At 37.3% G+C, this 26030-nt stretch overlaps 3 protein-coding genes across 9 annotated transcripts; 1 reads left to right on the top strand and 2 right to left on the bottom strand.

Annotated features, from left to right (window-relative positions):
* Positions 1-2293: 2293 nt before the first annotated feature.
* Positions 2294-5694, top strand: LOC110655219 (ATP-dependent (S)-NAD(P)H-hydrate dehydratase). The gene is made up of 12 exons (XM_058145057.1): positions 2294-2555; positions 2648-2911; positions 3035-3111; positions 3219-3328; positions 3435-3549; positions 3806-3868; positions 3988-4151; positions 4323-4384; positions 4645-4711; positions 5082-5147; positions 5244-5372; positions 5455-5694. The coding sequence occupies exons 2-12, from the start codon at positions 2668-2670 to the stop codon at positions 5480-5482; spliced, it is 1125 nt and encodes a 374-aa protein (XP_058001040.1). The 5' UTR covers positions 2294-2555; positions 2648-2667; the 3' UTR covers positions 5483-5694.
* Positions 5695-5964: 270 nt separating this feature from the next.
* On the bottom strand, positions 5965-8249 carry LOC110655217 (nuclear transcription factor Y subunit C-9). Of its 7 annotated transcripts, none has more exons than XM_058145058.1 (4): positions 8003-8249; positions 7862-7907; positions 7103-7245; positions 5965-6998 (listed from the first exon to the last, which is right to left on the bottom strand). In XM_058145058.1, exon 4 carries the CDS (start codon positions 6952-6954, stop codon positions 6187-6189), a length of 768 nt encoding a protein of 255 aa, XP_058001041.1. In that variant the 5' UTR covers positions 6955-6998; positions 7103-7245; positions 7862-7907; positions 8003-8249; the 3' UTR covers positions 5965-6186. The 7 variants fall into 7 exon arrangements, with proteins under 7 accessions (XP_058001041.1, XP_058001046.1, XP_058001042.1 ...); XM_058145063.1 differs by having other exon boundaries at positions 5965-6995; XM_058145059.1 differs by lacking the exon at positions 7103-7245 and having other exon boundaries at positions 5965-7056.
* Positions 8250-21435: 13186 nt separating this feature from the next.
* Positions 21436-24923, bottom strand: LOC110655216 (stem-specific protein TSJT1). The gene is made up of 5 exons (XM_021811424.2): positions 24575-24923; positions 22429-22669; positions 22206-22326; positions 21865-21974; positions 21436-21706 (listed from the first exon to the last, which is right to left on the bottom strand). The coding sequence occupies exons 1-5, from the start codon at positions 24775-24777 to the stop codon at positions 21671-21673; spliced, it is 711 nt and encodes a 236-aa protein (XP_021667116.2). The 5' UTR covers positions 24778-24923; the 3' UTR covers positions 21436-21670.
* Between the last annotated feature and the right edge of the window lie 1107 nt (positions 24924-26030).

The following is a 26030-nucleotide window of genomic DNA, read 5'->3' as shown; positions in this document are numbered from 1 at the left end:
CTTTAAAAAGTTCTCACCTCGTCTCGTCTTTCGCCTAAAATCATAGGATTTCATTTTGCCTTAGTGTTGCCTTCCTGTAACCTTACTGTCGCCTTTTCGCCTTGATAACACCGAGTATAATAAAATATACATGATAACACATGCATTCTAAACAATTGCATACAATTAACAAATTTTGATTTGAATGAGAAATTCTTACATGAACGGAGGAAGATTATAGCTTAAAAATATCACTTGTACATATGATTTTACCTCTAAAAAGGAAAAAAAAATGGTGAACCCAGAATAATAATAATATTATTAAAAATAAAAATAAAGAAGAAGAAGCAAGTGTTGGTGTGGGAACAATTTGATGCATAGAATGGTTGATGACTAATGAGAAATTCTTGATAAGAGCATCACATGGTGCTCGTCTCTGGGACACACCAGCAGCAGGCAACGGCCAGCATAACGTACCCGCCATGTCCAAACCAATGAGTTTGTTTTGGGGATGCCCAAACATGAATATAATACTCACTAATCTAATGGATTCATTCTTTGATGAGGTAAGATAGAATTGGGGGTGTGCAATTGTCTGTAGCTTGGAATTCCAAGATTCCACGTTTAGCTTAGATGTTTTATTGTTTGGAAAGGGACTAGAGCATCATCAAAATCCAAAGAAGCAGCAGCAGCAGCTTCAAAGTAACGCATAGCATAATTCCCTTAAATCAGATACGAATCTCTTAAATCCATTTACTCTTGGTGAGAAGAAGAGAACCAAAGAGAAATGGTGTTATCTTTCTCTGAATATATATATAAAAGAACATAGAGGAAATGTACTCATCCTTGCAATTACATGACATGAACAAAGGAACAATTGACTGTTATGTTACAATTATAACCTTTTTTTAGATGCCTAAGTTCCAAATGCGTGAAACAATCAACAAAATATGAGACCTGAGCATCTAGAGAAAGGTATACACAGCCTACAAATGAAGTGCCAAAATTATCAAAGATTAAACAGGAGGCTTATATGATTTTAATGTAGTAATGGAAAGCAAAGAGTCAAATCAAGAAACCAGACAATCAATCAATAAACAATCATGACCTTAAAGATAGCTTCAAGTTCCACAAATGTCATACATATCAGTTAAGTTGTTCCATAGCAAACCGTAAGTTCCATTGCCCATTAAATAGCGAAAAACACTAAGGTTAGAATGAACCAACGAAATAAAAGCCTAAAGAAACATCTAAGAGTGGCAAAAAGCACTTCCAATTAACATCAACTGACTCATGAATCCATTACCGATCCCGAGGATCATACATCATCTGGAGCAAAAAATCCTTGCGCTCATTGACTGGGAAGCCAAAAAAGGCTCTTACCCTTGCAGGATCTTGAGTAAGGAAAGTGTAGGCTGTGTATCTTAAGTGCCGCTCAACTCCTATCTTCACAAGTTCTGCATAAACTTCTCTCTCTGAGTAAACATGCTGTCTAGCTCTCTCAATAATAGCATTTCCCTCCCTGATTGCCTCTGCAACATCATTAATAGCATCCTTGATGCTCTTAAATTTCCTCTCCCATGTACGGGCCTTTCGCTTTCTGTCTTTCGGTAACATTACAGGCTCATCACATTGTGTGTGGTAATACACAAGGAGCATACAGATGGCATGTACAACATGACAAAGAACTTGAGCCACAGCCATTCTTCGCCTTCGATCCCAAAGCTCCCACCAATTTTCTTCATCATCATCTCGTCTATTTTCACAACTATCAATCTATCACAAAATCTTTTGTTAAACTCAGAACCTTGATCTATAATATTCCATAGGGAATCCAATGTGACACAATCCAAATCTAACTTAGGCTCATGGTATAACAATCAAAAAGAAAATCTAACTTAATCTCAAAAATTAGACTTGCACAAGAAATGACAGGAGTTGATTCTTTGTTTATCAAGAAGTAGATTAAAAAGAAATGCTTCGATTATTACAACAATCTAAACCACATAAAACCAACAATTCATACAGAAAATCATTGTAATGTAAAGTTCATAACTTTTCACTTCCTACACATTTAAATCGCCAAATATTACAAATTAAATAGCTTAAGCATTGTATCGAAAGGAACACGAAGCTAACCTGGGAATTACTGGGGGTCATGGTTTTGGGTATTTTCTGCACGGACAGCTTCTTCTTGTTGGTGGTGCTGTTGAGCTTTTAAGAGAAAGGGCTTGAAACCAATCTCGAGAGTTAGATAGCCGAAAGCTAAGGCGCCAATCACCACTATCCCTGATCTTATCGCGTTCAGCCTCGTCTCTGGGTTCATTCTCTTCCTTATTCTCTGCCCTGTACACCCTCACAATTATATTTATATAGCTCTATAATTTATCCAAAAATAATTTACAATCAACCGACGTCGTTTCATAAAGCTTTTGACTTTCGTCCCTCGGTGCTGACCAAAGATAAAGAAACCTACCTGCTCTTCTTCTCTGTACCAAAAGCCAAAACCATCATTCATATTTCAGTTGATCAAAATCCAGTGGGCATTTCTTTCATCTTGGCCTCATTTTTCACAGGTAAGAGAATATGTCTATCGTTAATAAGTGATTCTTGAACTCCGCTATCAAAGAAAGTTTGAAATTTTATTTTTCTTTTATTATATTTCAAGGGACGGTGGTGGGTTTGGTGATGTACGTAAAACATGGCATGAGTCAGCTAACATCACTAAGCAGCGCAAGAAATTGTACCTTATCTTCCTCAGCGGTTTTGAGAAGGCAGCACTTCTTGATAAGGTCTCTTGGAGGTGGAGTTCACAGTAATTTCTGCACTCAGAACAGAATGCAAGAAACTAAACCTTTGGAGGCTGATGCGGAGAACATCCTGAGAGCAATTACTCCAACTCTTGACCCAACAAGACATAAGGGCCAGGCAGGTTAGCTCATGGAAAATTGACCCCGCTGTTCATTATCTTATTAAATCTACTGATAATTGTAAATTGCCATTTCCTTTATATGTTTTTGTATATATATATATATATATATATATTTTTTTTTAGGGAAAATTGCTGTTATTGGTGGGTGTCGGGAGTACACTGGTGCCCCTTATTTTGCTGCTATTTCTGCTTTGAAAATTGTTAGTACCTCCTGCTCTCCTTCCCTTTTTAATTGAGTTTTTCCTTTTGAATTTAGACTAATTTTGGTGCTGATTTGGGTTGACCTATTGCGTTTCTTTCTTTCCAGGGTGCTGATTTGTCCCATGTATTCTGTACCAAAGACGCTGCTCCGGTTATCAAAAGCTATAGTCCCGAGTTGATTGTGCACCCTATTTTGGAAGAGTCTTATAGTATTGGGTATTTTCTTTTCTTCTCAATTTTTGTGTATACTTGTTCATTGTGCTATATAAAGCTTGTTGCTGAACAGAATTGTGATTTTCTGGTGGAAAAAACGTGCTTTTAGGGATGGGGACAAAAAATACATATCAGGAAAGGTTGTTGCGGAGGTTGATAAATGGATGGAGAGATTTGATTGTCTTGTTGTTGGTCCTGGCCTTGGAAGGGACCCATTTCTTCTGGTGTGTTATTCTTGCCTTAGTTTCAAATTTATATATAAAATTAGTTGTCCCTTCATTTCTCAATTTCTGATTTTTGCACTAGGCATGTAGCTATAAGTTAATGCTTGATTGCAGGAGCCTTTGTTTTGTATATTAGGCTGTTTAGTTTTAGTTTCAGATCCAAGTTCTTTCATCAGTTCCACCTCTTCAATTTTACCACCACACTGTATTTTCTATTTAATCCTGCAAGTCTCTTATTTTTGCTTGTTATCTACAGGACTGTGTGAGTGAAATTATAAAGCAGGCAAGGCAGTCAAATGTTCCAATTGTTTTAGATGGGGTATGTAATCAGTGATGTGCACTTGATCTTGTTATGTTGTGATCACCCATTATGTATCTTTACCCTTTACTGTGAGTAAATTGTTCTGTCATCTGCTGATAAAATGGATATTTTTCCAGGATGGACTCTTTCTTGTAACAAACAGTATTGATCTAGTTAGTGGTTATCCCTTAGCTGTTCTAACCCCAAATGTGAATGAATACAAGCGCTTGGTTCAAAAAGTTCTAAATTGTGAAGTAAATGATCAAGATGCTCAGGGGCAATTACTTTCTCTTTCCAGAAGGTAAATTGAATGTGCATTATTCTATTTGACTATCATTGTAAAGCAAATTTAATATAAATGGACTCAACAGTTTGTGGTTGGAAAACTCTATGTTCTGCCTCTGATACAAGGCTGTCTTGTTCAGTTCTAGGTTTTGTTGACATTCTAATGCAAAATAACTTTATTGGGCAGGATCGGGGGTGTAACCATCTTACGGAAAGGAAAATCTGACCTTATTACTGATGGTGAGATAGGTATGGAATAACTAATATGATTCACACATAAGTATGTGTGTTTGTTTTTACATTTTCTAGTCTTTTAGATATCCACTTGCTAATTTCTAAGTTACTTGCTCAAACAGGATATGATTTTTCTTTAGACTTTTTAGTTTGGATGCTGTTACCATGTAGCCCACTCTCTGAATCAAATTAAATGAGTCGAGGCATAGTCACGTTCTTGTAGGCTTCAGAAACCAAATGGTTACTTTGATATTAATCGTTGTTAATTTATGCAGTCAAATCAGTGAGCATCTATGGTTCACCTAGGCGTTGTGGGGGTCAAGGTGATATCCTTTCAGGAAGGTAAGTTAATTGTTTATATATATATATATATATATATTGTACATAAATAATTGAAACAAGCATTCCAGTTATTATTTTTGAACGTAAGTCGTTCTCCATTCTTTTTCTATTCATAAGTTCTAATTGGAATGCTGTAATTTTCCCGGGCTTTCAGGTTATGTTTCCCTCATATTGCTTTCCCTTGTTCTTTGCTATGATTTCAAAAAGCTAAATCTTACTTTTTTAGTAGCTAAACCATTTTGTTCACCATTTTTTCTGAAAATAACTTTTCAGAATTTGATGCATCTATCTAGAATTCGGATTTGAGAATCAAAATATGTTATCATTTTAAATTGAGTATTTATGATGCATCGTTTTTTTGTGGTGTCAGTGTTGCGGTATTTTTATCTTGGGCTCGCCAATATATCTTGGCTGCTGAAGGCAATGTGACCATCAGGTTCTGCTATCCAGTCTCTTTAACAATCCATGAATGTTTCTACTTTGATGCTTTGAGATATTTTTGAGGACTTTATATTCCTTTAAAATTGCGCAGACCAACAAATCCAACAGTGTTAGGGTGCATTGCTGGGTCTGCTTTATTGAGGAAGGCTGCATCACTTGCTTTTGAGAATAGGAAAAGATCAACTCTCACTGGTGACATCATCGAGTACTTAGGAAGAAGGTTTGTGACTTTCAGTGATGAACATGGTTTTCTACTGGAGAACATGAAAATTAAGTCTGAACATTTTCCTTATTTCCTGCAGTTTGGAGGATATTTGTCCAGCTTATTGATACTGTTGATATCGACAAGGATTCCACATGAACTGACCTTTTCCAGATACAACATTTCTGCTGGCGTTTAATATTTTTACTCCTTTTACATTGTACACAAATTGTACTGCATAGGATTCTTTCATGGTCCATATGCTAAAATGGTAGTGATGGTTCAAGCTGCACACTTGAATAAATTTTGTGGTCCAGAATAAATTTTCTTCAAGTGTTAATTCAGGTGATTGCCAAAATATCATAGAGAAGGAGCAATTTTGGCTAATACGATCTGCTCATTGCAACAATGCTAGAATCACTGGACCTAATGCATCGAGTAAACAGCTTCAGGGCATTTAGGGGTGGAGAGTGAGCAGGTTGGGCTAGTTTTGATATTCCTTTAGGCCCAGCGTGGACAAAGGGTGTGGAGTTGGGGCGGTCTTCCATTTCATTTTTCATAACGAGAAGCATGGGAAGCAGAGATGGGCTCGTGAAATTGAAGAAGAACATAAAAGAACTGCGAAATCTTGATCTTATATGACCAACAAAATTATCTACAACAGCAGAATCCATGTTCTTCGCTATATAACCTAACAAAAAGAAAACATCGAAACCATTAACCTGAAGCATGTTGTAACTTCCATTAAAAAAAAAAGACAAAGTTCCAAACAAAAACTAAGACGAACAATGCGCTCCTCAGGTTTTTAACCACTTGGAAATGTACTGTTTGCTCAAGAGTCCGAAGGTGGCTGCTGCTGTTGCTGCGGCCAAATTGGCTGTGTAACATAAGGACGAGTCTGTTGGCCATACAGATTTTGATCCACCACAGGCTGACCAACACTCATTCCAGGAGCGGCGACCTGCGGTGCAAACTGAGGTGACATGTAATAGTAAGGGATAGCTTCAGCTGGGCCTCCAACCGGAAGACTCCCTCTTGGGACCGATGCTAGCACTTCATCTTTCAAATCCTCTCTTGGCACGATATCAACTAGAAAATCAAAAATTTCAGTCCTAGTAATTGCTGCAGCAATATCATTTTTTTGGAGTGTCCTCCTTTTGTTCTCCCCTGTGTGATTCCAAGACCGCAAAGTTAATTCCAGAATGAACATCTCACAGGCTCTAGCAAATATGACTGGAGCTTCAGCTGATATCATCCTTACATCTTCATCTGCCTTCATAATTTTCTTGATCCTAGCCAATGGCAGACTGTGATTCTTAAAATCAGTTGCCAGCTCAATTTCTTGGTACTGATTTGTCCAAAAAGTCTGGAGTTGCTGCTGCAGTTGCTCTTGCTGTTGCTGGTGGATATGCTGATAAGCAAGTTGGTGCTGAGCTTGAGATGCAGCGACACCTGATGGCTGAGCAGCAGATTGAAGTGATCCAGAGGCAGCAGGTCCCATCATCTGCTTAGGTTGATACGATGATATGCCATATGGAACTGGAGCTGTACTTCCAACCTCGCCTGCTGCAGAAGCCTGTGCATGCCCTCGTTGATCCATACCTGCGTTGGCTTGCTTGGAAGAAGTTGTTTATGCTACCACTTCTAGTGCAAAGTACAGGAAAAAAATTGAAAAGCAGAAGCGAACACAATGTTCAACTGCCTTGTAATAGAAAACATAAAATCATCAAAAGGTGTAAGCTTCTTACCAACTAAAACAATAACAAACATAAACTGGAATTGACTTGATACATCCCAAGATGATTCATGTGGGGTCACGGGTTTGGAAGGAAAACTTTAATGGAAAATTGCAGAGGCACAACTCACCAAAATGATAAATTGAGTTTACAATCTAAGAAATAGAACAGAAATTTTTTCTTGATCAGCAAAAAATCGTAAGAAGGAAGTGAATGAATGAAATTTCTCAAAGCATAAATGATCAGCAAAAGCTGCAAAACTGCCATAAATTACAATTCCACATTCCAACAACCCTTTCATATGTTCTTTAGTTTTGGAAGAGGGGGAATCACTTTTTCTAGGTATACTCCTCCCCTTTACTATTAAGCCAACAACCCTTTCCTCATCTGGCATACATGATACAAGATATTTGCAGTTAAAATCAGGAACAGAAATCTTCAAAATAAGTGTTGAAACTAATTAAAAAAAAAAAAAAAGGCCTTCCAAATAGACTTTTTAAATCCTAAATTGTAACGCCAAGGGCGTCTATTGTACGAAACATGCTTGTAATGATCCATAAGAGAAACACTAAATTTCGAGAAACGACGAAGAATCCACAGCCCAATATAACCGTCCTTTTAAAAATAACCAAACGAAGAAAAAAAAAAAAAAACCAATAACAACAAGAACAAGCAAGCATGAATTGCTACTTAACTATTCTTCCAACTCCACTCAACCAAAACTAATTTAAACCCAGCAAATAATTAGCTTTATAAACAACAAACAAATACCTGTGCTCGTTGGGTTGATTCTTGATCTTCTTCAAACGATAAAACCCTGAAATAAAGAGAACGAAGAGGGAGAAAATAAATTACTGAGTGACTAAGTCTAGGGATTGAAGGTATAATAAAGAAGGGAAAAGTGAGAATTACCCAGGAAGAAAGATTTGTATTTTAACTAAAATTGAAATTTAAAGCAAATAATAATAATAATAATAATAATAATAAAGTGAAGAACTTTAGAAATCGAAACTTGCTTATGAGAATTGGGAAGTGATGATCGTAGCGGAGAGGGAGAGGGAGAGGGAGTGGAAGGTGAGTGAAATTGGAAGTTGAATTCGATTTTTATAGATACAAATTTCTCTCTCTGAGACTGACTCCACTATAAAAAAGCGCCAGTTTGATTCCTCGTCTCCTACTACTATATAAACTTTTGCCTGGCCCCTTTTTTTATATGACGATTTTACCCTTCCTGTTATGTCGAATTTACAAATGTTTATTTTCACTTTTTTTAGATGCATTTGAAAAGCTTAAAAACCAAAGAATTTTATTAATTTTTTTAAAAAATAAGTTCATATCATAGTGTCAAAATTTTATAATATTTTAAATTATTTAATAAAATATTTTATTTAAAAATTCAAATACCTTATTTAAATAATATTTAAGTTTAATAAAAAAAAATGTGTGTTTATGAATTTATATCCTGCAGTGCATCAGTTCATCTGTTTTTAACAAGGCCACCATATCCATATGAGAGGCAAACATTGTTTAATAATTTAATTATATAGTTTTAATTTAATAATACCAAAGCAGTTGCATGATTGAGAAAGGCAGAGAAAATAAAATTTGTTTAATTATGTGAAAGCGTTGACATATGGGTTTGTTGGATTGATACCAAACTTGGTGGAAATTCCAGATTCTTCAATAATTTAATTTGTTTAGATTTGTAAATTTCTATAACGCTAATTATTCAACTAGCTTAGCTTGTAATTTAAGATGTGAGTTATTCCATTGATAAGAGACTTTAATGAATTATGTTTGCCGCCGCGATATGATTTAGGGCCTGTTTGATTTAACTGTTAAATATAGCTGATAACTGTTAACTAATAGCTGATAACTAGTAGCGGATGATAGCTGATTTATATTAAGTATTTGATAAAATTATATTTAGCTGTTGCTGTTGATATGTGAAATGATCAATAAGAGTATATATTATATAATTTCTTTTATTATTGAAATAAATATAAAATTATAAATTTATTATATTATATTATTTATTTTATTATTAAATTAAATATACAATTATCAAATTAATATATTATTGTCACGACTCAACCTATGGGCCGGACCGGCACTAGGACCTGGGTCAGCCTAAAGCCCCCGAGGCCGTAGTAAGCCTAACTGTTCATTTACCCAATTCTAAGGCCCATTGGGCCCAATTTCAAGAAAACAAACGGACAGAGTCCGGCCATAAAATGGACTTACCAACGGGGAGTTTTCGACTCACCCGACCTGTAAACACAATATATAGTCAATTGGGGAGCTCAGCTCACCCTCCACATACTCATCAACATAATAATAAATGGGAGCTCAGCTCCCTCATCCAATCCATCAAAACAGACATAGAATATTAAGTTTACAGGTCCAACATGATAATAATATTACAGACCAAATTCAAATAATTACTGCTAACACATGCGAAAATTCTAGGAGTAAATAAAATTACACAAATATTGATAAACAACCTGCGAAGTAGAAAAGCAGGTTAACCTAGAATAAAATATCCTCCTGTGGCCTGTACAAATTTTTGAACAGGAGTGAGCGTTCGACTCAGAGAGTAAAATATCAATTTTAACCATAATCCCTATAACTATCTAAAACTAATGCACCCTGTAGAGTGAAATGCAACATCAACAACATTTTCATATCATAACATCAAAAAGGTAATTTGGAGCACTCACACACCCTGTAGTATCAATCATAACATATGGGGTGATCCCTATCTGACTCTCTTAAATCCAACCTGGTGCCAGCGAATTACTCAAGCTCGGACTTCCACTTAATAACCAAATCGAGGGTCCTAGCGAATTACTCAAGCCGTGACTACCCCGTCCTATCCATAGTCCACACCACATCACACGCACGCCAACGCACGCACACTGCTCCAAATTACCACAACAACATCCATGGCACATCAACAGTTATGAATGCAACATAAATCGTGCCTAGAGTTTAACTATATAAATATATGCATATAAGTGATGCATGGGCATGCTTGAACATATAATAATATCGAAATTACAATTAAAATTAATATTCTACTCACAGACTTGACGATGGTCACTGAGGCGGCTAGGCGGAGGAAGAAGGCTGTCCCGGCTCACCTGACAATTTTATTACAATCATTTAATAAATTTGACTCAATACAAACAAAGAAAAAGACCAATACGTCCTAAGTCGTGCCGAAAATCCGGCAGAGTCTCCCCTATATCTAGGACCTACCCAACCTGCAAAAGGGCTCAAAACACACTTCTATATTCACAATCCATATGTCCACAACTCAATCATATCACACAGCCCCTCCTGGGCCCACCAAATCAATCATCCATCACAATATGTAAAATTTCAATTTAGTCCTTATAATTGATCATTTTTGCAAAAACTGCTCAAATAAGCTCTAAAAATTATAAAACTCTGCCCCGCGGTCCTTAGAAATATTACTAAGCTATTGCAAAAAGAATCGTAATTTTCTAAGCTACCACGAATATTTTATGGATTTAAGCACTAGAAAATTACGAAAAAGCAAGGTTCGGGTTTACCTTTGCCGATTCCGACTTCGGGAACGCGCTCGGGATGCATGACAATGGTGGGGTAGCCAAAACCTCGATCCAATTCGGAGACTTTTCCGTAGTCGGTCTGTTCGCCGGAAATTCACGATCCGGACAACCGCGTTTCCGCGAATTGAGGATACCTACACGAAGCCCAATAATAATATATAAAAAAATCAGGGGTGTTACATTCTTCCCCCCTTACAGAAAATTCGTCCTCGAATTTTACACAAGGCAGAATAAAGTACATGATTATACATTGAACATATAAGGGTACTTGCTACGCATGTCCCGTTCTGACTCCCAGGTGCACTCTTCCACTGACTGACTCCTTTACAAAACCTTAACCATAGGGATCTGTTTGGATCTCAGCTGTCTCACTTGGTAGTCCACTATGGCTACAGGCTGCTCCTCAAATGTCAAGTTCTCCTTTAGCTCTATCACATCATTTGCGATTACATGAGAAGGATCGGGAATGTATTTCCTGAGCATGGAGATGTGAAACACGGGATGAATGTGAGAAAGGTTGGGTGGTAGCTCCAACCGGTAGGCAACTGCTCCAACTCTATCCGTAACCTCAAAAGGTCCAATATACTGAGGTGCCAACTTGCCCTTCTTTCCAAATCTCATGACTCCCTTCATTGGAGAAACCTTCAGAAATACATAGTCGCCCACTGCAAACTCCACATCCCTTCGTCTGGGGTCTGCATAACTCTTCTGCCTACTGAAAGCTGTTTTCAGTCGTTCCCTGATTAAAGAAACTACCTCTGAAGTGTACAACACTAGGTCTACATCATGCACCTTCGCTTCCCCCATTTTTGTCCAACACAGAGGAGACCTACACTTTCTTCCATATAGTGCCTCATAGGGTGCCATCCCTATGCTGGAATGGTAACTGTTGTTGTAGGCAAATTCCACCAAAGCTAGCTGCTCATCCCATTGACCTCCGAAATCCAAAACACTCATGCGAAGCATGTCTTCCAGTGTTTGGATTGTCCTTTCGGACTGTCCGTCTATCTGAGGGTGGAAAGCCGTACTGAAGTTCAACTGTGTGCCAAGTGCCTCCTGCAACTTTCTCCAAAACCGAGAAGTGAACTTGGGCCCTCTGTCAGATATTATGGAAGCCGGAACTCCATGCAATCTGACTATTTCTCGAATATAGAGCCGGGCATACTGTGCCACAGAGTATGTAGTCTTTACAGGTAAGAAGTGAGCTGATTTGGTCAAGAGGTCTACAATTACCCATATCGAATCATATCCTCGCGTGGTACGAGGCAACCCAGTCACAAAATCCATAGTGATCATTTCCCACTTCCATTCTGGGATAGGGAGCTCTTGTAGCTTCCCTGACGGTCTCTGGTGTTCAAACTTCACCTTCTGACAAGTCAAGCACTTGGACACAAAGTCTGCTATGTCTCTCTTCATGCCATTCCACCAATAGCTATCTTTCACATCATGGTACATCTTGGTGGAACCTGGGTGGACACTGTACAGTGTGTAGTGTGCCTCTCGCATGATTTCATTCCTGAGGTTGTCCACATCGGGCACACATATCCTAGAACCTTGCACTAGGGCGCCATCATTGGCAAATCCAAACTCACCACCTTCACCTTGCTGTACTCTTTCTATAATCTTCATCAGTTGTTGGTCTCTGTGCTGGGAAACTCTAACTCTGTCCCTCAAGTCTGGCCTCACTGAAAAGTGAGCCAACAATACCCCCTCATCTGAAAGATCTAGGATTAAACCTTGATCCATCAACTCATGTACTTCCTGAATCAACGGTCTCTTCTCTGCTGAAATGTGCGCCAAACTGCCAGAAGATTTCCTGCTCAAAGCATCTGCCACAACATTGGCCTTCCCAGGGTGGTACTGGATGGTGCAATCATAGTCTTTCAGAAGCTCCATCCATCTCCTCTGTCTCAAGTTCAAGTCCCTCTGTTGGAAGATGTACTTCAAACTCTTATGGTCGGTGTATATCTCGCACACTTCACCATACAGGTAGTGTCTCCAGATTTTTAGTGCAAAGACTACAGCCGCCATTTCCAAATCATGGGTGGGGTAGTTCTGCTCATGCCTCTTCAGCTGCCTTGAAGCATAAGCCACTACCTTTCCATTCTGCATCAAGACACACCCTAGGCCAACTCTGGAGGCGTCACAATACACGGTGTATCCTTCACCACTCACAGGTAGTGTCAACACAGGGGCAGTGGTTAGACACTCCTTAAGCTTCTGGAAACTCACCTCACAGTCATCTGTCCAAATGAATGGAACATTCTTCCTTGTCAACTTAGTTAGGGGAGCCGCTATCCTGGAGAAATCTTGTACAAAACACCTATAGTAGCCAACTAAACCCAGAAAACTTCGCACCTCAGTGACTGTTGTAGGCCTAAGCCAATCAGTCACAGCTTCAATTTTCTTGGGATCCACTTGAATGCCATCCCTAGAAACCACGTGTCCCAAGAATGAGATGCTTTCTAGCCAAAATTCACATTTTGAAAATTTGGCATATAGCTGGTGCTCCCTCAACGTCTGCAACACCATCCTCAAGTGCCACACGTGTTCTTCCTCGGTCCGAGAGTATACCAGAATGTCATCTATGAATACGATGACAAAACGGTCCAAAAATGGCTTAAACACCCTGTTCATCAAGTCCATGAAGGCTGCTGGTGCATTAGTGAGTCCAAAAGACATCACCAAGAACTCATAATGACCATATCTTGTCCTGAAAGCCGTTTTGGACACGTCCTCATTCCTGATTCTCAACTGATGGTAGCCTGATCGCAGGTCTATCTTGGAAAAGAATCTAGCTCGTTGGAGCTGATCAAACAAATCATCGATCCGAGGAAGTGGATACTTGTTCTTCACAGTCACCTTGTTCAGCTGTCTGTAGTCGATACACAACCTCAATGACCCATCCTTCTTTCTCACAAATAAAACAGGAGCACCCCAAGGTGAAGTGCTCGGACGTATAAAACCCTTGTCCAAAAGCTCCTGTAGTTGCTCCTTCAGCTCTTTCAATTCTGCTGGTGCCATCCTGTAAGGTGGCATCGATATGGGGTTTGTACCCGGCACAACATCAATGTAAAACTCTGTTTCCCTTCCCGTGGCAACCTGAAGCTCCTGCAGGAAGACATCCATAAATTCTCTGACAACAGGAACATTTTCCATGCTGACACCTTCTACAGATGTATCTCTCACCAATGCCAAATACCCTTGGCATCCACGCCTCAACATTTTTCTGGCACTAATTGCTGACACCAAATTATATGGAGCCACGCTCCTGTCACCATCAAAGCTAAACTCTTCCACACCAGGTATGTGAAAATACACCTTTTTGTTCCTGCAGTCTAAAGTGGCATAGTGAGTTGACAACCAATCCATCCCCAGGATTACATCAAAATCCATTACTGGTAGAGGAACCAAGTCTGCTGGGAGGATCTTTCCATCCACTACCACTGGCTACCGGAAAAACCATATCTACATCTATGTTGTCACTAAGTGGGGTAGCTACGACAAAGGGCACTCTAAAGTTGTAGGGTTTCTACCCAACCTCATGGCAAACACAGGGAGACAAATGAGTGCGTAGCACCGGATCTATCAAAACACGAGCCTCATAAGAACAGGACGGAAGAATACACCGCCACAATCGCATTGGAAGCCTGACCATCCTGGTGGGTCAGGGTGAAAACCCGAGCTTGACCCCTACCCTGAGTGGCAGAACCTTGATACTGACATCTACCTCCTGATCTGCCTCCAAATCCACGTCCCCCTTGTCCTCGGCCTGTTGTATCGATCACCGCCATGTTGGAAGTACCGGATACAATTGTCGAGGAACATTCACACAATGAACCTTGTGACCCCATCGTGGCTCAGAACACGGGCATTCTCTAGCAAAGTGACCAGTTGGCCACACCTCAAGCATACTCCTGATCCCATCAAACAAGGTCCTGAATGTCCTCTTCCACACTGTGCACAAGGTGCCAAGGAGGATCCTGAACCAGACCCTGAACTGCTGTACCCCGAACTGTGACCACTGCTGGATCCGTACCCTAGTCTGAATCCTCGTGGTTTGTGTCTAAAACCACTTCTCTTGCTCCTACCCTTTCCTCTGTAATTACTCGCCACCACTATCCGAGTACCCATTTGGGAACACACCAAGAACCCTGCTCTGTTTTCTTTGCTCTTCCCATTGTCATCCACAAAGATAGCTAATCTCAATGCATGCAGCTCGATCAACCACCACATCAAAAGATTGATCCGACATCATGGCAGTTCGCATACCTCTGTCAAGCCCCTTTAGGAACCTCTTCACCTTCATAGTTTCGTAGCTCTGCTGTAGGGGCATATCTGCTCAATTCGAAGTGCAGAGCATATTCATCTCTGCACTGCCATTCTGTCTTAGGGCCTCAAAGGCCCACTGTTTCTGATCTCTGAAGCTTTCTGGCACAAACCGATTGATGAAAAGTTCTACAAACTGAGCCCATGTCAAACCCTCCATCCGGGGTAACACGTAGTCATTCATCCATTGTCTAGGCATAGGCCCCATGACATGCTGCATACACTCTATCAGTCTTCTATCGACCAATCAGATTATGTTCCTGCCTGTCTGCAGGAATCCAAAAACCGATATGCATCGTCTGACACATCATAAGTACCAGGCACCAACTTCTTGAAATTTATGATTTGTTTGTAAGGTTCCCCTCTTGGTGCGGTGGACTGCTGCTGCTGTGGAGGGTGGACCATATACTGCGCCATCATGTCGATGGTTCTCTGCAGACCAGCTAGAGTAGCTGCCATGGGGTCCATGGGACCCTGTGCCATGAAAGACTGTTCCTGAACTGTGGGCAGCTGCTCTTCTACTTGAGCAGCTCTAGGCCTCCTACCCCGCCTCCTCGGGGCAGGCGCCTCATCCTGTGCCGACACCTCGTCAGGCACATCTGGTTCTGGTGCAGTGGCAGCTCTTCTGCTTCTACGCATTTTCCTGAAATTCAGCAGCATTAGCCCACAAAAATTCAAAACTGCTCATTACACAGCTCTATAGACTCATATTTACACACAATATATGAAGCAGAAACTAGAAGCAAAGACGACAATGCAAGACGAATGTGGACCCTATTTTTCCGCATGTGACTCCTATTAGACTCTTCCCGATATTTTAGACAAACATTCCCTAAGAATCTGGAGCCTAAGCTCTGATACCACATCTGTCACGACCCAACCTATGGGCCGGACCGGCACTAGGACCTGGGCCAGCCTAAAGCCCCCGAGGCCCGTAGTAAGCCTAACTGTTCATTTACCCAATTCTAAGGCCCATTGGGCCCAATTTCAAGAAAACAAACGGACAGAGTCCGGCCATAAAATGGACTTACCAACGGGGAGTTTTCGACTCACCCAACCTGTAAACACAATATATAGTCAATTGGGGAGCTCAGCTCACCCTCCACATACTCATCAACATAATAATAAATGGGAGCTCAGCTCCCTCATCCAATCCATCAAAACAGACATAGAATATTAAGTTTACAGGTCCAACATGATAATAATATTACAGACCAAATTCAAATAATTACTGCTAACACATGCGAAAATTCTAGGAGTAAATAAAATTACACAAATATTGATAAACAACCTGCGAAGTAGAAAAGCAGGTTAACCCATAATAAAATATCCTCCTGTGGCCTGTAAAAATTTTTGAACAGGAGTGAGCGTTCGACTCAGAGAGTAAAATATCAATTTTAACCATAATCCCTATAACTATCTAAAACTAATGCACCCTGTAGAGTGAAATGCAACATCAACAACATTTTCATATCATAACATCAAAAAGGTAATTTGGAGCACTCACACACCCTGTAGTATCAATCATAACATATGGGAGCTGATCCCCTATACAGCTCTCTTAAATCCAACCTGGTGCCAGCGAATTACTCAAGCTCGGACTTCCACTTAATAACCAAATCGAGGGTCCTAGCGAATTACTCAAGCCGTGACTACCCCGTCCTATCCATAGTCCACACCACATCACACGCACGCCAACGCACGCACACTGCTCCAAATTACCACAACAACATCCATGGCACATCAACAGTTATGAATGCAACATAAATCGTGCCTAGAGTTTAACTATATAAATATATGCATATAAGTGATGCATAGGCATGCTTGAACATATAATAATATCGAAATTACAATTAAAATTAATATTCTACTCACAGACTTGACGATGGTCACTGAGGTGGCTGGGCGGAGGAAGAAGGCTGTCCTGGATCACCTGACAATTTTATTACAATCATTTAATAAATTTGACTCAATACAAACAAAGAAAAAGACCAATACGTCCTAAGTCGTGCCGAAAATCCGGCAGAGTCTCCCCTATACCTAGGACCTACCCAACCTGCAAAAGGGCTCAAAACACACTTCTATATTCACAATCCATATGTCCACAACTCAATCATATCACACAGCCCCTCCTGGGCCCACCAAATCAATCATCCATCACAATATGTAAAATTTCAATTTAGTCCTTATAATTGATCATTTTTGCAAAAACTGCTCAAATAAGCTCTAAAAATTATAAAACTACCTTGCATGGTCCTTAGAAATATTACTAAGCTATTGCAAAAAGAATCGTAATTTTCTAAGCTACCACGAATATTTTATGGATTTAAGCACTAGAAAATTACGAAAAAGCAAGGTTCGGGTTTACCTTTGCCGATTCCGACTTCGGGAACGCGCTCGGGATGCATGACAATGGTGGGGTAGCCAAAACCTTGATCCAATCCGAAGACTTTTCCGGTAGCTGGTCTGTCTGGCCGGAAATTCACAGATCCGGACAACTGTCGAATTTCCGCGAATTGAGGATACCTACACGAAGCCCAATAATAATATATAAAAAAATCAGGGGTGTTACAATTATATCATTTATTATATTATTAAAATAAAAATATAATTATTAATCTATTATATTATTATCACGACTCAACCTATGGGCCGCACTGGCACTAGAACTTGGGCCAGTTTCAAGCCCCCAAGGCCCGTAGTAAGCCTAATTATTCATCAACCAAACTCTAAGGCCCATTTGGGCCCAATTTCAATAATTCAACTAGGCAGAGTCCGATCATAAAATGGATCATTCAACGAAGAGTTTTTTACTCGCCCGACCTGTAAACACAAACACAATATATAATAAATTGAGGAGCTCAGCTCACCCTCCACATAATCAAAATATCATAACTCAAATAGGAGCTCAGCTCCCTCATTCAATCTCATCATGCATACAGTTAATAATTTTATAGGTCAAACATAACTTTTATAATACAGGCCCAAAATAAAAATAAATGCTTCTAATACATGCGGAGTCTAAAATTTAACTCAGTTGTACAAAATACATTAAATGCTATTAATGGACATACGAAGAAGAAGAGCAGGTTAGCCACAACAAATAATCCTCATGTAGCCTGATAAAATAGATGAATAAGAGTGAGCGTTCAACTCAGATAGTAAAATATCAATTTTAAGTATAATTTTTATAGCTATCTAAAGCTAATGCACTCTATGAAATGAAATACAACATTATCATAATTTTCATACAATTTACATCATAACAACAAAAAGGCAATTTGGAGCACTCATACACCCAACACTGTCTAGCAATACATATATGGGAGCTGATCCCCTATACAGCCCCCTTAATCCAACTTCTGCCAGCGAGTATCTCTCAAGCCGGACTTTCGCTTAATAAACCAAATGCGAGGCCCCAGCTAGTGTCTCTCAAGCAGTGTCTAGCCCGAAGGACTGAGTCCCAGCCAATATCTCTCAAGCCGTGTCTACCCATCCTGTCCATATCCAATACCATACCACACGTACGCCAACACACACACTACTCCAAATTACTACAAACAACATCCATGACACTTTAACAATTATGAATGCAATATAAAACGTGCTTAGTGTTTAACTACATAGATACATATTTATAAGTGATGCATGGGCATGCTTGAATATATAATAATATCGAAATTACAATTAAAATTAATATTTTACTTACAGCATACTGAGAACTATTGTGGCTCTGGATGGAGAAAAATAGCTAACCTCGATCATCTAATAATTATATTATAAATTTATTAGTACGAAGTCAAAATAAAACTCTAAAGAGACAACAGATAACCTAATTCATGTCAGAAATTTGGCAAAATTTTTCTTATACCTGGGACCTATCCAAGCAAAAATGGTTCAAATAACACTTCTAAACTCAACCCATATCTCATCATCATTATATGACCCTTCCTGGGTCTTCCAAACTAGGCAATAATCATAACATCAGATAACTCAATTATAAGATTTCAAAAACTATCTAAATTAACTTTGAAAATTCTATAAACTTGCCTCGCGATCCTTAACAATATTATAAGGCTATTGCAAAAGGAATTATAATTTTTTGATCATTCACGAATATTTTATGAATTTTATTCTAACCCAGTACAAGGCAAAAATTGAGCAATATAGAGTTCGGGTTTACCTCTGTCAAATCTGACACCTGGAACGCATCCAGAATGTCTGAAAATGCTAGAATTGACTATAATATTGACCACGTTCTAAGACGGGCCATCGGACAACCAGATCTGATTGAAAATGCGGTCCCGACGCCAATGAGCTATCCTCGATCCAATTGCACCTAAATTAATTCCAAATTTTGTTATTAATTATCATAAAATTATTTTTGAATTTTAGAAATCGAAAAAGTTACAAAATCTCACTAAATGTTATGGACCGTTCGATTATCGCATTTTTCAAACGGTGTCTGATCGGAGCTAGACCGGTCCTATCTCAAAGATTTCGTCGTTCTGAGTTCATTGGTAGTCTCAGATTTTTGATCCGATGGTCCGATCACCGAAAAAATGACGGAAAAGCCCACTGCCGTCACTTTCTCTCTCCTCTTTCTCTCTCTATTCGTTTCTCTCTGAAAACTTCATTATTCCAGGCATGACTGGTCGAAAAATGGAGCTGGGTTCATGAGGAGTTGATGGTAGCTTGGATCGCTGGTGTTGGTGGCCGAAATTGACCAAAAAACGGCTGAAATTTCTCTCTCTCTCTCTCTCTCTCTCTCTCTCTCTCTTCTTTTCCTTTCCTTTCCTTTCCTCTCTCTCTCTCTCTCTCTCTCTCTCTCTCTCTCTCTCTCTCTCTCTCTCTCTTCTTTTCCTTTCCTTTCCTTTCCTCTCTCTCTCTCTCTCTCTTCCTCCCTGCTGCCTACTACCATGGCTGCCGCTGCTTGACGTCATCCTGTGGTGGGGGAGTCCCACCGGCGCTGGTGCTGGGCGGAAAATGAGAGGGAGAAGGTGAGGGGGAGGGGTGACGCGGGAAAGGAGGAAAAGAGGGAAAGAGAGGGGGGAGGGGGAGGGGGGGGGGTAACTGCTACGTTTTTCTATTTTTTTTAGTTTTTTTTTAACTTTTAATTTTATTGAAATTCCTGAACTTTTCTTATTTGTTCACATAGGTCCCTAATCTTTCTTTAATATATTTAAATTGATAATAATAACAATGTCAATAATAATAATAATTATTATTATTAATTTAATGATCACTAAATCAATTGTTAATAATATAAAATAATATTTTATTAAACATTTAATATCAACGTTTAAAACTAGTCATATAAATAAATAATAATAATGATAAAAATAATAATACATGTAATAATAATACCCATTTAATAAAAATTACCATTGTAAAATATTAATTTAAATTCATGAATAAAATATTAATAAATTATTAGCTCGATAAAAGAAAAATAATAAAAATATATTTATTTGAAAATTTGGGTTGTTACAATTATATTATTTATTTTATTATTAAAATAAGAAAATAATTAAATTTTTTTTAAAAAATAATTAAATAATTTTAAAAATATAAATAAAAAAATAAAATAATTATTATTGTTGATAAAGAAAAAACTTATAATTAATTTTAAGTTTTTAAATATAAATAAATATTTTATATTTTATGTTATTAATAAAAAAATATTTTAACAAAGGTAAAATGTGTTTATTAAAATGTTAAAATTATAAATGAAAAATATAAAAATATTAACATTAGAGTTAAATAAAAAAAGGATAATATGATTAAAATAAAAAATAAAATTAAATAGAAACAGCTTTAAAATTAGAGTTGATACAAACTGCAACTGATGGGTACCATATCAGCTACCAATCAGTTATCAACTTTATTTTTTTAAACTTACCAAATACTCTAGTTCACCTATTTGGATGTCTATCAGTTATCAGTTACACCCAACAGGTAAATCAAACATCTCCTTAAGCTCACAATAATTTTAAGATAGCTGTTTAGTGTTTTAATTATGACCTAAGTATTATTTTTTTTTATTTATTTAAATATTATTTATATTAATATTTAAAAATTAAAAAAATTAATTTATAAAAAATTACTCTCCTAATTTTTTAGAAGTTAAAATAATATTTTGACTAAAATCGATAGAATTATATTTCTATTTTTAACATTTAACAGTTCATTCAATAATAAATTTTTATCAAAAATTATTATTTTAACAATATTAATAATTAATATTTAACAATTAAACGATTGATGACTACTAAAACTTAAGAGTAGGCTAATGAAAAATGGGTTTTGGTCCTCTTTCCTTGTGTACATTAATGGCTTCACAACATAGAAAATTGGATATAGCATATTAAATTTATGATATATTAAGCCTGACAAAATTTTCCAGTAAATAGAATAATATCAAGCTAACAAACTTTTATTTGTCTAGAAAACAGAGATGTACTGTACATGTAAGAAACAGAAGGGCTTGGTACAAAGCTAGCAACCTACAAAACAAGTCGCAACTACTTTTCACAACCATACTATTGCACTTGTTACTTGTACATTCATACTCAGCAATTCACATTGGCCCCTTATGCCGATTGTACAGCTTCATCATGAACTCTCCTTCTCTTCCTGGATATAGAGAAGTCTTCTACTCTCTAGCTGCAAGAACTGCTGGTCCTTCCACCTAAAATTCATCCAACCAAAATTCCCAGTTATTACAATCGAATGTAGAATAAAGAATGAAGAATAGCTGTTGACACTTGTATTTCTTTAGAGGTTCCGGCTAAGATGGGCAATTACGCACTACTAATTAATAATAACAAATTACCAATCTTCTTTTACCTTGAAAGTAGCACCCCAGATTTCTTCCTCCTCAGCAGGAACTGCAGTGATCTTATTCTTAGGATTCTCAAAGCTTCTCAGTTCTCCCACTGCTGTCGAGTAGAAGCATCCTGCAAAATCCAATGGCATTGTTAATAGAAACAAGCATTTCTTTTTTTTCCCCCTCTAAACATCATTTTTTGGTTATTTATTTTGTCATTACACAAAATAAAATGGAATGATAAGACCAGAAAATAAGCTAATTACAACCATTTTTATCCTTTTTGATATAATGACAAAACATATTGGCTTACAACACAGGGACTAATTTAATGTTTTAATTATATGTTTACCACACTGACCTTGTGGGAAAGAAGCTAGTGACTTGCCACAAGCACCTTTAAGCAAATCAATATTGTCAGCAAAGGCCAAGCATCCATCAGCAGTGATTCCCCAATAGAGAGGAACCTTTCCAAATTGATCCTGTCACATTCCACACCGACCCCAATTGTAGTTAGAGAATAAATACCAACCAAACCTAGCTAGTAGCTTCACCAAGGCATTAATTGGTAGGTAATAACTTACAGAAGCCACAAACAAGGTGGAAGTAGAACTGTCAAAGACAATGAAAGCAAAGCTCCCACTAAGATGGCCAACAACATGGTTGGGAGGATAGGGTGCCCGGTCACGAAGAGCCTTGTAAGCCTCAATGACCAAAATCACTTCATTTGCAGACTTGGCAAGGCCATATTGTTGCCTTAGACTTCCCAAGTTGTCCAGTGCTCCCTCAAACAAGCAGAAGATATCATCCTTAACTGCAAATGATCTGCCATTTTCAACATCCAATAAATGAATTAGCTGTCTTGTAATTCATGATGATACATAGCAAAAAAAAGGGGAAAAAAAATTTGACGTTTAACTATCACAAAATTCATTATACGTATCAAATTGCTATAAATAAGTTTTCTTAACGACACAACTCGTCAGCCCAAAAGACTGGCAATCCATTATTTACAAACATAAGGCAAAAAGAGTGGGGACCAACTTGCTCCTTTATCCAAGTTATCCTTATCCCATGCCCTGTTGCCTTACCCAATCTAGGCAGCCCTCTACAGAAGGTCGCATAAAAAGCTGATAGCGAAAACCATTCGGTGCAATCAATAAGTTTTTCTTTCTTTTTTTTTTTTCTACTTTTTTAAAAGTTTAAAAGTCACAAACACTCGATCCAAATACTAATTAAAAACTCAATATCGTGGGGTCTAATATAATGGCCTGTAGCTAAATAATTGAGTGTTTATCCCAATACCACCTGACTTTTTAATAGGGTCAAAACAGTGATATCATTAATAATCTAAATATGCGCCCCTAGGACCTTGTAATGCATTGATTTGCAATTAAATAATAATAATAATAATCTAAATATGTTTATGATAATTTAAAATAATTATTTAATAATTTATTTTTAAGTGGATTTGATATGTGTAATTTATGGAAGTTCTCTCCATCATTACCAATCCTGTTTTTTTTTTAAATAAGAAAAAAGAAAAATAATTTCGGATGTATAGAGATGTGTAATCTCAAGTGACCTCAAAGGATGAGTGACAAACAAAAAATAGTGACAGCACCATCTGACCGTCCACGTGGTCGAGCGCCACGTGTTTACTAGTGACCAAGCAGCAATTCCCTAAATATCTGCCACGTATATGGCTTAACTTCACTGATCTGGGTCACATTTAAACCTAGATCTTGACTGCACATGCATGACTACGTGGCAGTCATACAATAATTTTGATGTGTCCCACCCACCTACAAACAACAAAATTTCCCTTGATCACGGCCGCGCGATCAGACCCTGCCAAAATATGCGTACTATGATTGTAAAATCATGCCCGTAGCTGAACTACTAAAAAAAGCCTTTACCACAAATAATTGTATTTGCGTCTGAATATCAAATGAGTTTTTTTTTTTAATTAATTTTGATTAAAATTAAAATTGAAAATTTTATCAATTTTTTTAGATCGGAACCTCTTAATTTTAAAGACAACCTTCAATATATCATATTTTAAAGAAATTTTAAAATTTATTAATAAATTAAATGATTTTTTTTTCTTTTAATTAATTAATCAAAGAAATAGAATTGTATGCGTCGTCTAAATTTGGCAGCAAGATTAAAAAAAAATACAAAATCATTTGCAATTAAGAATATATTTAGATAAATTTTAAGAGAGTAAGAAAAATAAAAGAAAGAAAATATTTTTTATTTTTTATTTTTTTTTTTATATTTAAATAAATAAAAAATAAAAATGAGAAAATAAAAAAATTAATACTAAAATTTAATTTTTTTTTCTTTAATTTCTTAATTTTTCACTAATTTAGAGATAAAATAATTAAAAAAAATAAAATTTATTTTCCTTCCCTCTTTATGTTTCTTCTCTTATCTAAATAATGAAAAAATCTTTTCAAATTACTTTCCCTATTTATTTTCCTTCCTCTCCCTTTTCCACCTATCCAAACCCTTTTCCACCTATCCAAACAAAGTGTAAAATGAGGTCAGAATAATCTATTTTCCTAGAATTTATGTAGTTTCTCTGTTTATCCAGAAATTACTGATTGATCTTTTTTTTTTGGGCCAGCATAGACTAGCGGTTACCTCTTTAGATTAGAGCCTAGACTACCGTACGTGATCAGGGGCGTGAAAGTGAAAACGAGTCCACTGTATTGCATAATTTACCTGGGCTGCAGCATGGACTCGCTGTGGTGGGTGTAGGCCAACTGCGCGTTATCTCCGATCTGTAAGGATACAGAGGAGGGGTTGGTGTCGACGAAGCGCTTCACCAGCGCATCCGACGTTATCTTTGGAGATGGCGTCCGGCATCCTGCCGCCACCAGCTCGTCCGGCGGAGAAACGATGGCGCTGCTAAACACACCCAACATCTCAAATCCTCCTGGCGCTTGAAAAGAAAAGAAAAGAAGAAAAAATCGAAGCGAAATGAAATAATCTGACTCCGGCTTTAACTAAGAGAGTTCACAGAGCTGGAACAAAGTACCAGGAAAGAAGAAGAGGGCGTTTTCTTTTATAGAAAAATCGACGCGGGTATTATCGTCATTTTGTTAATCTTTTGGTATTTTAAATATTTTATTTATTTGTTGATTTTTATGGTGGAATGGAGGCATGTGGGGTGTGGGGTCCATTGACGGGCGATGATTGTCGAGCGTTAGAGAAGGGGACGGAGACTGAGACGTGGGGGGATGAGGTTATGGGGTCCACAGCAGGTAAGGCTTTTGTCTATATGTTTCGTGTGTAATGTGCCAAACCCAAGCGCCTAAATATTTCTACGGTTACGTAGGAGATAATATTCGAGTGTGGAATTGTCTAGATTTTTGTGATTACTTGATCTTATGGTGATTGCAGGAACACCGTACGATTAGATTCAGACTCGGTATTGATTTATAAATGACTTATTTATTTTGATAAGTAAAATTAATATATTAATTTATGTATTCAACTAAATTTGTTTTAAATTAATTAATTTTATTACAAAATTATTTAAATTACATTTTTTAATAAATAGCAATAATAATAACTCCATACAAATTAACGTTTTTGAAAGCCTTCCTTTGTGGTTTCCGTTTTGGATTCAGAGCAATTAAAAACAAAAATGGGATCACTCCCTTATATGAGCAAGCTAGGTTTTGTCAAAATTGGGAAACCAAGTTCATGCACCTTCTCCCATTTTTAAGCTATTTTACATTTTTTATTTGAATTAAATTTAAAATAAATTTAAAAGATTTCAATATTATTAAATTTTTATTAGACCTTATTTAATCACTTAACAATAGATTTTCATTGTCGTACCAAATTATATAAAATGAAATACAAATGAAAACATCAAGCCATTATTTTCTAATTAAATATAGACAGAACAAAAAAAAAAGATTATGCTACAAATAAAGTCATTTTTCCTTTCCCAAGTCGCTATCATGATTCATCTCCTTTAATTTAAATTTCCAATTAAGGAGCTTAATAATAATTTTGTTATTTGATAATTATATTCAAATATTTTAATTTTAGTTCAGATATCTCAATATCTAAAATTACAAGAAATTATAATTAAAATCTTAAAAGTAAATTTAGAAAATTTTAAAAATTATCCATCGAAACAGTAGTTAATAATAAAAGGAAACTA

The sequence above is a fragment of the Hevea brasiliensis genome, chromosome 4, assembly GCF_030052815.1.
Source record: "Hevea brasiliensis isolate MT/VB/25A 57/8 chromosome 4, ASM3005281v1, whole genome shotgun sequence".
Classification (NCBI taxonomy): domain Eukaryota; kingdom Viridiplantae; phylum Streptophyta; class Magnoliopsida; order Malpighiales; family Euphorbiaceae; genus Hevea; species Hevea brasiliensis.
Note: the sequence above shows the minus strand (reverse complement) of the source record. Positions and strands in the feature narration are given on the sequence as shown.

Excerpts from the sequence above, each read along its gene's own strand:
- LOC110655217 (XM_058145058.1), bottom strand. The coding sequence starts at position 6,954 with ATGGATCAACGAGGGCATGCACAGGCTTCTGCAGCAGGCGAGGTTGGA.
- LOC110655216 (XM_021811424.2), bottom strand. The coding sequence starts at position 24,777 with ATGTTGGGTGTGTTTAGCAGCGCCATCGTTTCTCCGCCGGACGAGCTG. Across the intron at positions 22,327-22,428 it reads CCACCTTGTTTGTGGCTTCT|GATCAATTTGGAAAGGTTCC; the intron begins GTAAGTTATTAC and ends GGAATGTGACAG. Across the intron at positions 21,975-22,205 it reads ACTAGCTTCTTTCCCACAAG|GATGCTTCTACTCGACAGCA; the intron begins GTCAGTGTGGTA and ends TGGATTTTGCAG.
- LOC110655219 (XM_058145057.1), top strand. The coding sequence starts at position 2,668 with ATGTACGTAAAACATGGCATGAGTCAGCTAACATCACTAAGCAGCGCA. Across the intron at positions 3,329-3,434 it reads GAAGAGTCTTATAGTATTGG|GGATGGGGACAAAAAATACA; the intron begins GTATTTTCTTTT and ends ACGTGCTTTTAG. Across the intron at positions 4,712-5,081 it reads GGTGATATCCTTTCAGGAAG|TGTTGCGGTATTTTTATCTT; the intron begins GTAAGTTAATTG and ends TTGTGGTGTCAG.